The sequence below is a fragment of the Calonectris borealis genome, chromosome 15 (assembly GCF_964195595.1).
Source record: "Calonectris borealis chromosome 15, bCalBor7.hap1.2, whole genome shotgun sequence".
Lineage (NCBI taxonomy): Eukaryota > Metazoa > Chordata > Aves > Procellariiformes > Procellariidae > Calonectris > Calonectris borealis.
In genome coordinates, this window is record NC_134326.1 from 19,237,530 (window position 1) to 19,251,786 (window position 14,257).

At 38.2% G+C, this 14,257-nt stretch overlaps 1 protein-coding gene across 6 annotated transcripts in view; it reads left to right on the plus strand.

The window, feature by feature from the left end:
• RAPGEF6 (Rap guanine nucleotide exchange factor 6) overlaps positions 1 to 14,257 on the plus strand; it is a 134,862-nt gene that overhangs the window by 100,962 nt on the left and 19,643 nt on the right. For 4 of the 6 annotated variants that reach the window (XM_075164552.1, XM_075164548.1, XM_075164549.1 and 1 more), the window contains 7 exons: positions 1,200 to 1,440; positions 2,570 to 2,953; positions 5,050 to 5,261; positions 6,159 to 6,282; positions 8,664 to 8,687; positions 11,299 to 11,519; positions 13,968 to 14,159. In XM_075164552.1, coding sequence (XP_075020653.1) covers positions 1,200 to 1,440; positions 2,570 to 2,953; positions 5,050 to 5,261; positions 6,159 to 6,282; positions 8,664 to 8,687; positions 11,299 to 11,519; positions 13,968 to 14,159 — 1,398 coding nt within the window. The remainder of the gene's footprint in view (positions 1 to 1,199; positions 1,441 to 2,569; positions 2,954 to 5,049; positions 5,262 to 6,158; positions 6,283 to 8,663; positions 8,688 to 11,298; positions 11,520 to 13,967; positions 14,160 to 14,257) is intronic. The other 2 variants (XM_075164550.1, XM_075164551.1) reach the window with 1 other exon arrangement.

Consider the following 14,257-nt stretch of genomic DNA (forward strand, 5'->3'; position numbering starts at 1 on the left):
CAGCCCGGCAGGATGGTTCGCCTGGCAGAAGTGCTGATTGCCCTCGGGCAGAGGGACGCCTGGTCATTACCTCCCCGCGGCACTCCCTGCCCTGCCCGGCCATTCGGGGGTCCTCTTGGGTGGCAGGTCGCGTACCTCAATCCACGGATTTGGTGCTTATCGCTGAGGTTATTAAAGGCTGGTCATGTAACAGTGAGAGAAGTGAAGAGCTGTTGTGGAGGCTGTTGCTCTACTAACAGCCCTTCACTTCTTTCACTGGGAATCTCTGCTGCAGGAGTTAATGGCACATCTGCCTCCGACGTGGTTTTTGAATAGCTGCAGGCTCTGAAGACGTGGCTGAGGGCTCAGCGAGAGCCTGCCACCTTCTCAGGTCTGCAGAAAACTTGTGAAGTTTAGGGAGAGGGAAAAACTGTGCTTCCCTGAGTTTTAAATGAGTGTGCGCTCTGACTCTTGACATTTTTTTCCAATCAGTTTTATTTTGGAAATCAAGCCTTCTGTAATAACTAATGGAGCGAATTATTTCCAATCATCAAGCTGTAGATTAAACGTGCGTTTCTTTAGATATTTATTTCCTGCTGTAGGCTGCCTCAGATAAAGCTGTTCTCTGATGCATTTATAATACATAAAATGTGCTATAAATAAGTACACTAGCCAAAGAATTAACTGCTGGCAGCAGCTTAGTTCCTTCAGAGTGAGAGAGGGAGTGTAAAAGTTTGCAGCTAGTTATGAGAGCAACCAGATCTCCTTTCCTCTTCATGTCCTCCTGCCCGCAGCCCATCCATGCGTGCTCGATGGCTTCCCGTCCCGGGAAGGGTACCCTGGCACGCATGTTGATTCTGGCTCTCGCAAAGACAAAAGAGCCAAGGAAGGAATGATGCTGCCAAAGTTTTTGAGACACGCTGAGAAGGACAGTGTGCAGCCTAGTAATATATCTAGATGTCTTGTACTTTGATTGTGGTCATGGGATGATGAAGTAATTGAGTTGTGGAAATGCAGAGAGGAGAAGAGTCCTCTTTTTTCCTCACACAGTTGAAGGAAATGACTGAATATTTTAATGAATATTTATCAAGTCGAGCATGGCTTTTTTTCTTGCTAGCTGCTTTTTGTTTTCTGGCTATCAAATGAGACAGCAAATGACCTCATGTCTGTTCAAGAGACAAGTAACTTCATACATTAAAGGTGTTATTCTGTTATTTTAGATATTCCGGATCAAGTAATAAGAGTTTTCAAAGCAGATCAGCAGAGTTGTTACATTATCATCAGCAAGGACACTACAGCAAAAGAAGTTGTGAGTCACGCCGTCCACGAATTCAACTTGACGGGAGCCCCAGAGACCTACTCCCTCTGCGAAGTGTCTGTCAGCCCCGAGGGAGTCATCAAACAACGGAGACTCCCAGATCAGTTCTCAAAATTGGCCGACAGAATTCAACTCAACGGACGGTAAATGGGCCCTTGTGATTTCGGTTTGGATTTATTTGCCTTTTAGGATTGAAACATCCAAAAGAAACATTGGGGAGGGATGTCTTAATTAAAACAGACAGGCGTCTATTAGAAGAACAAACAAGTAAATGTCAGTAACTTACACTTCCCTCTCCTCTTTTCTTCCTTGTTGCACCTTCCTCTTCTGCACCCAAAAAAACCCTCCCCAAATCTACAGCAAGCTTGCTTGATAACAACTAAATGTAGCAGATCAGGATAACGTATATAGTGGCTTACACTTAAAAAGAAAAAATTTATATTTGTTCTGACGCTTTCCACATGTACTTCAGGATTAAAGCATACAATTAATTTCTTTCTCTGTGATGTCATGTTGCAATGAACTGATACTAACCTGAGATAAAGTCTTCCATTTTTATGTAAACTGTTACGAATATTTCTGAAATGTTAAGTGCGTCAGTTTTATCTGATGACCTGATCCATACCAGAAGAAAGTTTATTCAGTAAAAAATTCTTCAGTCGTCTTTGCTAGGCAACAGAGGGAATTTATGAGGAATAAACTTCTGTATATCTGAAAATGATCTGCTTGGGACCATGGAAATGAATTTTCCAGATACATTTTCATTTCCTGAATACTATGTGCTTCATGTAAATATTAATATGCCACACTAAATTTATGTAAGAAACCACACTAAATTTGTCTAAGAAATGGAGAAATACATTAACGAGATTTCTCGGGACTAATGTGTATTTAAAATGTTATTTCACAGCTGAATTTACAAATGGGAAAGTAACTGACCTTTTTCTGAAGGTGAAAGCTACAGCATATTGCGGAATACAGTGTAGAAAATATTAGCAAAGAGGTAGATTAGAACAGCTTTTGAAATGTTTTTTTTTACTTCAGTAATGATGGTATTTTATACTAGCTAAAGTACAAGGTTATGCTGTCCCTTCTTGCCTCTGTCTTTGCCTCTTACACTGGATTGTCAACAGCAATGTGGAAGTACTCTCACGTAAACACCGCTGTGGTGTCAGTAATGTCCACGTTGATTGGTATAGTGCAATGTCTTTGTGTTCAGAAACCCTCTGAAGGGCATCTCTAATGTTTTATTGTAACTCAATTATTCTTTAGGTATTATCTAAAAAACAATATGGAGACAGAGACCTTATGCTCAGATGAGGATGCTCAAGAGCTACTGAGAGAAAGCCAAATTTCCCTCCTACAGCTGAGCACCATTGAGGTCGCCACTCAGCTTTCCATGAGAGACTTTGAATTATTCCGCAATATTGAGCCTACAGAATACATTGATGACCTTTATAAGCTAGACTCCAAAACAGGAAATGCTCACCTGAAACAGTTCGAAGATGTCATAAATCAAGAGACGTTCTGGGTTGCCATGGAAATTTTAGCAGAGCCCAACCAACTCAAAAGAATGAAGATTATTAAGCATTTCATTAAAATTGCCCTCCACTGTCGAGAATGCAAGAACTTCAATTCCATGTTCGCGGTTATAAGGTAAAATACTTCCCATTTGTCAGATCTGTTTTGTGCTGTAAAAGGTATTCTGTTAATCTAAACGGAAAGAAAAGAAATGGATATGTCCTGAACAGATTACCGATGGTGCCGGGTGGTTTTAAGGGAATTACCAAGCTTTTCAAAAGCCAGACTGTACAAAGAGATGTATTGTCGCTCCAGTCTTCCTTCCTCAGCCTCAGAAGTTCAATCTTACTGCGGTGGTTGATGTGACTGTCTCTTTTTTTAATTCTTACCTGTCAGGGAAAGAGAAGATTTGGACAAAAGCAGTGTTTGACTGATGAACTTCAGAAACCTGCCTGAACACTGCTGTCATTTTCCGTGATTCTGGCACCTTATTTCCCTTCTCTTTTCAGTCATTGTTACTTTTTCAGTGTGCACTGAGTCATATCTGCGATGATGAGATTACTTTATTTCTTCCTTTCATTGTAAGGATTTCCTCAAATCAGTCTTGTTTTAGTTTAATTTTCCTTTTCATTCTTTCCTGTCATCTGCTTGCTCCTCTGTTTTGGTTTTTTTTTTTTTTCCTCCCCTCTTCATATGCACATTTAGGCTTTCTCTTCTGATTTATACTAGATGCTGCTACTTTAACAGCATGAGTTCAGCATTTCCTTTATTTGCAATTAACTTATACCCAGGTTTTACTTAAAGAAAAAAAAAAAGACGCTGTTATTCATCAGACAAAGATCTGGATTTGTGCTGTATCCCAGCACCAGCACTATCTTTGAAAATACCATTTTTAAATATTTTCTTCCATGTCTAGCCTTTATCAAATGGTATTGGCTTCTGTTCAGTCATACACTAAAGAATTCATTAATTTCCTTAAAGGGTGCTGGGCAACCATTGGGGCTGTGGGTACTCATTACATGGTGAATACACACGTGGGTACTGAATCTAATTTCTATATTCTGCTCCCTAATTTCTCATGGTTTATTGTAGGTGGAGAAATGACTCTTCCTGCTTCTCAGTTAAGTCTAATCAGGCCATGGCTGAAGTGGTCCTTGGTCAAACAAAAGCAAATAAATTAGCTTTTGTTTTACCCTTATTTCCAGAGGAATATGTTTTTGTTAGCATATGCCACAGGGGTTCTCTTCTTGCCTTGCATTGCATATCAATACGATGCCATATGTTTCATGAAATAGGAAGATAACCATCCTAATGTAGCATGTAAAAGAGGAGCTGTGTGGTGGCATATGTTTGATTTTTCACATGAGAGAAGGCTTCGTTTGTGGTTTGACAATAGCATGGAGAGAAATCTGTATAAAAAAAAAAAACAAATACAAAATAAGTTTTTAAAGCTTTCAAAATGAGAAAAATCTTCTTAGAATAGCAAATTCAGTAACTGTGTGATTCTGGATTTACTAATGAATACTGGAGAGTATAACTTTCCAGTTCTGCAGCTACAAGAACTTTGCAGTCATTGCAAAATTTCTTAAGCAAAGTTGGTGACAAATCATGATAGGGAGGATGGATATATTTCATCTTTTAAATTTTTTTTTATTGCATCCAGATAACTCTGGATCTATTTTTACTTAATGAGAATGAGGGCACAATAACAAATTTTAGCATATCTGCTGCTTCTAATTCTCAGTCTGTCGGTGCTCATTTACAGATGCTCCAAACATACTCCTCTTAAGTCTTGCCACTTTTGCTTGCGATAAGCTGTGCACTGTTCTCACTTGCTACTGTGGCCGTATATTCACCTCATTAATTTTTCACCCTTTTTGTCCTTATTGCGGTATACATTTTTACAGGAGAGGAACGGTTTTTAAATGAAACGGGCATCAGTACTGTGTTACAGAGAGATTGTTTTGGCAGACTAACTTGAAATTTGTACCTTGCGAATAGGAAGCAGTCATGCTTTTTACAGTTCTCTTTTTCAGATGCTCACAAGAGTGAACAGCAGAGGTTTATTGTGATGAACTTGCAGCCTTTCACCAAGCAGGCATTCACCCAGCTTGGCAGTTAACCTTGTGAAAGCTATTTTTAATCCTTAAAACAAAAAAACAACCCTTTACTTCCTTATGAAAGGTAATGACTCTGCTAACAGCTAATAACGAAATGTATCTGCCTTACAGTGGGTTAAATCTAGCACCAGTAGCACGTCTCAGAGGCACTTGGGAAAAGTTACCGAGCAAGTATGAAAAGCACCTCAGAGACCTTCAAGATCTTTTTGATCCATCTCGAAACATGGCAAAATACCGCAATATCCTTAGCAGCCAGAGCATGCAGCCTCCAATTATTCCACTTTTTCCTGTTGTCAAGAAGGATATCACGTTTCTGCATGAAGGTAATGTCAAACATAGAAAAATAATAAACTAGGCATTGAATACGCTTTAGCCCTTTCTTCAGTGCTCCGTGATTCAACAAATGTCTAAAAGAAGCTGCCACCAGTAGGATGCTTTTCGTGTGTCCTTTATTGGGAGTAAAATAAAATAGAACTCTGAATGCATAATGGGAGAGACTGATCCTAGACAAAAATTAAACATTAAATGCATTTTTTAATATTTTAAAAGCAATGTTTAATCTTCACCAGCCATCTAAGGTTTAGGGTGGAGGAGTAGGTGAGTGTGCTAACTGGTAGTTAGACTACTTCAAATATATTTCTCTTACAAAAACTTGTTGCTGCCATGTTTCTAGGTTTTCATTCCATGTTATGGCTTTCAGATAGCTATGATGATACAACACCTCCTACTCTTGCTTTCAGCATTTTCAAGGGTTTTTGTTTAAACATTTCCATTTTTTTCCTTTTACATGAAGTTCTGTTCACAATTGGTTAAGGTGTTAAGCATTTCCAAATATGCCCAATTCTTGTGATGTTTCAGAACTATTTGAACTAGTTTCAGAATGGGAATGTGTTGATGTCAGATCTATATTTATATTATTTTAACATCTATGCCAATGAATTTGGGCATAGTTCACTTACTCCTTTTTCCTCCTACTAATATTTGTTACTTTAGAAATAGATTAACAAGAGCAATGCTAGGTAGTCTGAGTGAGCCTGATTGTCACTTGTGTTTTGCCAGAGTTTCCTGTTTTCTTGCTATTTTGATTAAAGCAGTTTTGTTGATGGAGGTGCAGGGAGGGAGGAAGGGTAATGTGGGGGACTTGGAAACACATTGCCCATTAAAAAAGTATTTCTTACTCTCTTTTTTTCCGTATATGTGTGTGTGTTTCAATTATGCAGGAAATGATTCTAAAGTGGATGGCCTGGTAAATTTTGAGAAACTCAGAATGATTGCCAAAGAAATTCGCCAAGTTGTCAGAATGACCTCAGCAAACATGGATCCGGCTGTAATGTTCAGACAAAGGTGTGCAATTTAGAAAGACAGTAGAATTGAAGGAGTCTCAGAGTGGGTAGGGATCTGGGTTTGTGTGTGCATCAGTACGTTAATATTTCATTGTGTAACTTACCATTGACACTTCATCAGAACCGCAGTCTTTATCAAATTATGGCAATACAGTCGATGCTTCCAAGACCTGCTTTTAATGACTACTAAACCAATTTTTTGTCTTTAAAAAGCAAGGAAGAATAAGTTCTAATTTTAATGATTCATATTTTTGCTAAATAAAATGTTAGAGTCAGTAGAGTTTTGGGAGAGGTATAATATTAGGGGGGTATAATAATATCTATATATGAGAGAGAGAGAGATAAAAAGCACTTAAATCACCCATCTATAAATCTGAAATGTTGCTTCAAAACAACACCCCACTGATAACATATTAAAAACAAACAAAATATTTTTCATTTGTTCTAAACACAGCTTGCTCCACCTATGTAATGTTTGATATATTCAGGCTGTAAGCAAGTGGAGGGTGTTTTCTTGTTTTCTTTTTTCTTTTTTTTTTTTCCCTTCCCCTGATGCGTAATGTCATCAGGGTCTGTGTTAACAAACTGCAGAATGAAAGCACCGCGACTTCTAATCTGGTGCTGATTAGCTCCAGATAATATTTAGTGGAACTAAATAATTTCCTACATCTGTTTTCTTCCCACTGGCTGAACTAAAAGCATCAGCGACTCCATTGTGTCCGTGCAGGGTCCCGATGCCTGTAGATCCCTGCCGAGAAGGGTTTTGTGTCTGTTCCTTGCACTGTTAGTTTGCCTCTTGAACTAATGGGCCAGACAAAAACCCCTCAGGATGCAGTTCAGGTGGGGAGTTGCTGACAAGATGATGTCCTGTGTTGAATCACTACATGGTTTTTACTTCAAAAAATAGCAAAGTAGTCTTTTGAGTCGTCTGTTACGTATGTGTCCCCAGCAGTGTCTGGCCAGCAGCAGAGAGCTCTCTGAACGCCGTGGGGCGAGCAGAGCACAGAGAAAGGTTAATGGACAGTTGCTTGGGTGAAGTGTGCTTTGTGCAAGCCCTAACTACAGCTGTAATTGTCTTTGATTTATTAATTCAGTTGCATCTGTGCACTGGAAGGAAGTAGCATATGCAAGGATACGTAGCATATATAAAAGCGCAGAGATTTGGTTCCCTGTGGTCTTCCAGTGGTCAGGACTCACAGACGATTGTGAATCCTGTCTGCTTTTTGTTTTCAAGGCTGACTATCAGGAAACAGAAGTATTTTCTTTAAAATTGGTCCAATCGAGGTCTGAGACAAAAATAACGGATCCCTTGTTAATGTTCTTTAAAGATGGATTCGTTTCAAAGTGGAGATTCACCTTCATATGATTGGATTTGAATTAGCAAAATTTCCTTTTTAACATGAAGTTATAAAGCTACTTACTGATAAGTTATGATTGCTTTTCAGAAACTTTGGCATTCACAGATTAAATCAATCTGTAAATAAATTTCCCTGATGCCCCTTGCACTTTCTAAGACCTAATGAAGTCTAATCATTAAATGAATTTGATAGTAAATAGTTACCTTTCGTATGTTTTTCAGAATTACAGAACACATTTTAATGACCATAATTTAAATTATGCACACTGACATAAAATGCTTAGGCATCTAATATTAGGGATAGTGCCAAAGATTAAAGGAAGATAATTCCATGTTTTAAGGAAGATAATTCCATGTTTTCACATCATTTATATTCATTTTCATTGCCTCTGGTGTTTGATCTATCAGTTTGTGTTATGAAGCACCAATAAATGCTTTTGAAGATTAAAAATGAACAAGAAAAGATGTTTGTTAGCGGTAACATGAGACTTGCTAGCAAGTTGATTACCGATTAATATAGAGCATCTATTTTTTCAGCATGTATTTGGCAACTAGCTTGTTTTCCAGCAAGCAATCAAGAGAAAACAACATCATAAACTTGCATACTGATGATTATTTCTCATACCGCAGTCCTATTGCAAAGAATAAATTAATTTAATCACACTTTCTGCAATATGAATAAGTTAAACAGTTTTCGCTCACTCCATCAAAATTGAACTTGACTTATGGGAAATAGTTAACAGGAAAATTTAATGCAAGTTTCGTTTTTAAATTCATAGGTTAAACTTAAAAATAAACAAAAAACTGATAGATGTTCTTCCATATTAAAGTATTTGAGCAAGTTCTGCCCTTGCATTCCATTAAAACATTGTGTTATTGTTTGAGAAGAATTTTGCTGTACAGAAATTTTTTCTTTTCTGTTCTTTCCTGTCTACATCTTTCTTCCTGACTCTCAACTGTTTTATTTTTTTCCTGTGCTTTTCTGTTCAAATACATGCTTCAATGTATATGGCTCTTGCTTACAGGAAGAAGAGGTGGAGAAGTTTGGGGTAAGTGTAGAGATGAATGCAACTAAGATAAATAAAGATTACGCAACTCTTAACATACTGCATCCTCCTCGTTAGTGCATGCATCTGAAATACAGCATGCATTTTATTAACCCTGCAATACATACTTTTTGGAAAACAGGAATAAGGAGTTACAGTCAACGTTATACTGCAGCTATAAAAATTCTGAGTTGCTTTTGTGTACTAGATAAGTTGTTTGAGTTTTGGCTTTATGCATAAAGAAAACCCTGCTGTGCAGTTATATTGGAAGGCAAACTATTTTGGGAAATAAATAACTTGCTTTTTAACGTGTAACAGAAAAGTTGAAGCCATTCTGCATTTTAAACTATAAGGACACTTTGAATTGTGATAATGATATAGGAATTTCCCCCCTGAAGTTTGAGTTCAAGCTTCAAAGTATTTATTTTTAGTATATATTTGAAATGTATCTCATCTTTCATACACCAAAATCCTCATTGATTTCACCGGGAGTCTTGATTGTGCAAGGACTGAATAATGGAGTGACTACAAATGAGAGTACTAAGATTGGCTAGTGAAATTCCTGGCTGACACATGGCAGTGATTTTAAGATGACATTGTAGCCATATTTTGTGCTCTTATGTGTGTTTTTGCCCATCAACTGTTATCTGTGTACCTAAGCCTGTGTGCCTTTGCACTTGAAACTCTGCTTCTTTGTATACTGTGGACATCTGGTTTAAAGCCAGCTATACATTAGTATGTCGACATTCTGCGTAGAGGTTGGAGGCAGGAGTGCTCACGGTGCTTTGTTCTCCCTACAGTTGCTTTGCAAGTGGCAGAGGAAGCCTGGCATGGCAACACGATTTGTCAGCAAAGAGTATCCAGGCACTTCTGTGCAGAGAACAGATGTACCACCACCACCAGTGGTGGGGACGGTGCCAGGGCTTGTGCTAGACAAACTGGGGAGAGCAGGTTTGGATACCAGTCCCTGATGGGAAATCAGCAACGTGTGGGTGCCTTTGATGCAGGAGAACTCGGCTGGCAGTGTTAGGGGGTCAATAATCAACTGCTCACGGTGCAGCTCATGCGGAGAAATACCTAGGACCCAACTGGAGCCACCGTAATTTCTAACCCTTGGGATTACTGTGAACGCAAGTGAATAAGGAAAAATAATTTTTAAAGGAAATTCAATTAAATTGCCTTAAAAAGTCAAGTCCAGACTTAAAACAAAAACAGTGTGTGCATAAGCAATAAAATATTTATATAATTAAAAATAAACATAGTGTAGTTTCCCGTTTCATTATATAATAGATATTAGCTTTGTTCTTATCTGTCGGAGATAGGCGTGCCCCCTTGGTTTGAATAGGTGTGAACAGTCCATCATGCCTTTTGCTGCTCTTTGCCTATAATCGCATTACTTTTTTATTTAATTAAGCTATGAATTACTGCCAGTTTTTAAGCTTATATTTTCTCTTTAATTTATTTATTTAACGTCTTTGAAAATGTTGCAGTCAGCTGTTTCCCACCATTTCTTATTTTTCTAAGCTCAGTGTGCTCCATTCCTTAGACTTCCTCAAACAATATATTTCATTCTGACTCTTTTAGCCATTATGGCTCTTCTGTGCTGGAAATCATTTATTCTGCCACTTGTGATAGTGTAAATGCACCCAAGATCTCGATAAACGTCTTTACAAATAATTTAACCTTTTAAAATAAAGTTATTCCTCTGAATGTTTAAAAAAACCCAACAACCAACCAACTTCAAACAATTCCATTAGAATTTACATGTTACGTATACTGTGATCTCCATTTATTAAAAAATGGGTTAGGACTAGTGTGAATAGGAGTGACTGTCAGGGAGACTAACTGATGTACGTGAACCATTTGGGGATTATTTATTTTTGCTTCAGTTGCTGATAGAATTGGCAGCTCAAAATTAGGAGCATTGAGGAGCGTCATCTTTCATAGATGCAAGTTTGTACAAGTCTGGGCATATATATATTATCACTGCCTTCCTGACCTTTGTTGGGATACATTTTTTTAACGAGCTGCTCTTCTGTGAATGTGTTTACTTAATTGGAGAAAGAAGTTAAGTGCGTAATATAATGTACTTTGCATATTTAACATAATTTTTCCCCTTATTTAAACATTGTCAGAAGCTCAGTTTTCTAAGAGGATTACACTAGTCACTCACTTCTGTACTCAGCTGAATTGCAAGAAGTTTCTGTTGTAAGCCTGATGCAAACAGTGGGTACCAAATGCTTTAAACAAACGAAGTTATCAAGTTTGTCCGCTCTTACAATCGGCAGTTAGAATAGAGTGGGTTTTGCAGAACAAGACTGCGATTCATTAGCAGAGCTAAATGGGTACTTTACGCAAGCATTGCGCCTCATTCTTGCTAGTTCCACACTTTTATATGCAATCCTTTTCTAGACTCAAATTGCTGCTATCAGTTTACAGAATATTTTAAGACAAGTGTTGTTTTAATGCTGTTCATCTTTTTAACTCATTTGCATCAGCATGCACTAGCCCTAACTGAAGATTATTGATATTAATCTGCTTTGGCGTGTGCTACTGTAGCTCCTTATTGCTGTTGAGAACTAAAACTTTACCGCTTTGCTCTTTTCTTTTATAGATCTCTGAGCCAGGGCAGCACAAACTCGAACATGCTGGATGTACAGGGAGGTGCTCACAAAAAACGTGCCCGACGCAGCTCACTTCTGAATGCCAAGAAGCTGTACGAGGATGCCCAGATGGCGAGGAAGGTGAAGCAGTACTTGTCCAACCTGAATGTAGAGACAGACGAAGAAAAGATCCAAATATTGTCACTTCAGTGTGAGCCTGCGTATAGCACTCGTAAGTACAGTGATCCAGGACGGTGGCATGATCTATAAAATTTATAAAAATCTTGTTCCTTCCCTAGAAATACTCATTTAAGATCTTTCTCTTCTCCCTTCAAGAAAAAATACTCTAGTAAGTGCTTGTTTGTCAATTCATGTACTAACAATTTCAGCAAGCCAGCATTTATCTTCTGATCCTGGTTGAGCTCAGAAAACTTCAGTGATGTTTTCTATTTTGACCTTAGTTCTTAAACTGTGTGTCTTTTCATCAGTCTGGAAGGAAATTCAATAGTACATTAGCTCTATTCTTGCCCTGCTGTCCTTATACAGAATTAGGAAGGATAAAAGTAACGTTTACCGTATGAATAGCAAGAAAATGAAAAGAGACAAAATCAATATGGAAACTGCAATGGATTAAAGCTTAGAATAAACGAAGATTATTGAGAAGGAGAAGTTAGGTCAATATTGACTGATAGGATTGATGTGGCTTGACAGTCCAAAAATTGAGGGCTACAGCAGGACAGTTTTCATAATTTGAACTCCAGTGCAACTGTCTAACTAAACAAACTGTTATCTGACCTGCTGTCTTACACAGTTCAGTAAATTCTTATTTAAAAATGAGAAATGATAATTGCGTTTTATTTTTATCCTTAGAAATTTTCATGTGCTCGAAAGGTAGGTTTGTTTCAAAATGGAAGAGTAGCAACCTTGCTAATCAAAATAATGTTTCATGCTTGTTTGTTGTCCAAATGCAGCATTTTAAGACTTTTTTTGTCCTCAAATACCGTTTTGTCTCTGAGGTAAGTTAAAGGCATGACTAGGAGATGGCATCTTGAAGATGAAATTTTAAGCCCTTTCCATTATTCAGTATTGAGAATGCAAATCCTTGTTATTTCGTAAGGTGCCTTCCTATGCAATTTTTTTAACATTTCCTTTTAAATAGCACTGATACAGGAATCCTGGAAATGGCCATATTTGACTCCTTTTTTAAAAATGCTAAATTCTGTATATTCACACTGGCCTTGTGCCTGAGGTCACCAGAAATCACAGGTAGCTCTGAATAGAAATATGCACGGCATTGTACATTGCTGGTAGAGGTGTTCTGCCTGTGCTGTGTTCAGCCAGATACGAAACAGCACAGAATGTTTCTACGTAGAGGTAACGCCGTTGTGGGTTTTATGCTTTACACCCCTGCCGAAACTATAAATTAAAGTATGTCAGGATGAACTCTTCACAGATGATCTATGTGCAAACATAAGAGGTGGCCATACTAGGCCCAGGAGATAAACATAAATGCTATGTTTTTCGATTGTTTTAAATAAATAATTTAAAATCCTGTTTGCACAGTGCTAGCCGTAGATATTTGGAAATAAAAATAGGGAATATATACTGACTGTTTTACTCCATGTAGTTAAGCAAATCAAGTCCTTTTTTTCTCAAACTTCAAAAAAGGAAAATGAAGGTTAGGTGGATGATATACAACTAAATATATAGTAGAGTGGCATGTTATTAAAGTACCTATTTTTAAAAATTGCCCTCCCCGCCCCCCCCAAAAAAACCCACCAACACCAAACCAAAAACCACAGGTAATTGATCTGGTTGAGATTACACTCATAGTTTGCAGAGCCAGCAGAAGGATGGGGGAGCGATGCGGAGCATGAGGGAACTGCCAGCCCCCTCGTGGTTTTTGTTCCAGTGGAGCGGGAGCGCTGAACCGCTCCCCAGGGAGTTCCTCTGCACTTGGTGCATTTACCCACACTTAAATTTTGACCAAGCAGCTTTGAATCAGGGAGCCTGGTACATGGTTTTGCACATTGTTTTTGTGCAGATAGGTTTTTTTATTTTGCACGTATCCAGAAAAGTAGGAGGTACAGTTCCCCAGTCTCTTGTCTCAGTAGTGAAACTCTCCTGGCCTTGCTTGCAGAAGGAATGAGCAGCAGTAATGCTGCAATCCAGACTTTTCCAAGGGAATTTAAGGAGAAGTCGCATGACCTTAACTTCAGAGTTTATTAATTGCTGTGTGATTAAAGTAGAAGCCGAATCGGCGCCCTGTGTTGTAAATCGATTGTGCCACCTAGTGAAACGTTTGATGCCAGCTGCAAAACAACCGTTCCTTCTCCCTTCAGTGGCATTACGTAATCTTGAAGAAGATGCTGTTATGCTTTTGCACCTTATGTACAAATATCTAAAATAAAGACTTTAATTGTGGTAGAAATAAATCACATTTTTTGTCTTTTGATAAAATACCTCTATGACACTTTAAAGAATTTAGGATTTTTAACGCCATTTCACGTAACAGCCTCTTCAGTGTAACGAGATAGGTGTGTTTGGAATAGAAATGGTTTCAAATACGTTTATCTGCTTCATACCATGGTTGCTTTGTCTGGATGGTTGTACTCAGAATGACTGTAATAATCCTGCAATTCAAAGTGCAAGTTATTTATACGCAATTTTTCCATAACAGTGACAAAGAATTTAAGTGAGAGAAGAGGAGCGAAATCCTCAGAAATGTCTCCAGTACCCATGAGATCAATTGGCCAAACCACTAAAGCCCATCAGCATCAACAAAACAGGATGAGTCAAGTTCTTCAGGTTCCAACGGTGAATTTATACCCCAGTAGGAAAAAGGGACTGGCAAAGGATCATGTCACATTCAGTGAGTATCTTCGGTTCACCTGTCTGGAGAGTTTTATAGATTAAGTAAATAAGAGGGAGGAGCTGTTTGTAGCTGGGTGGATTATTTGAGATACCATT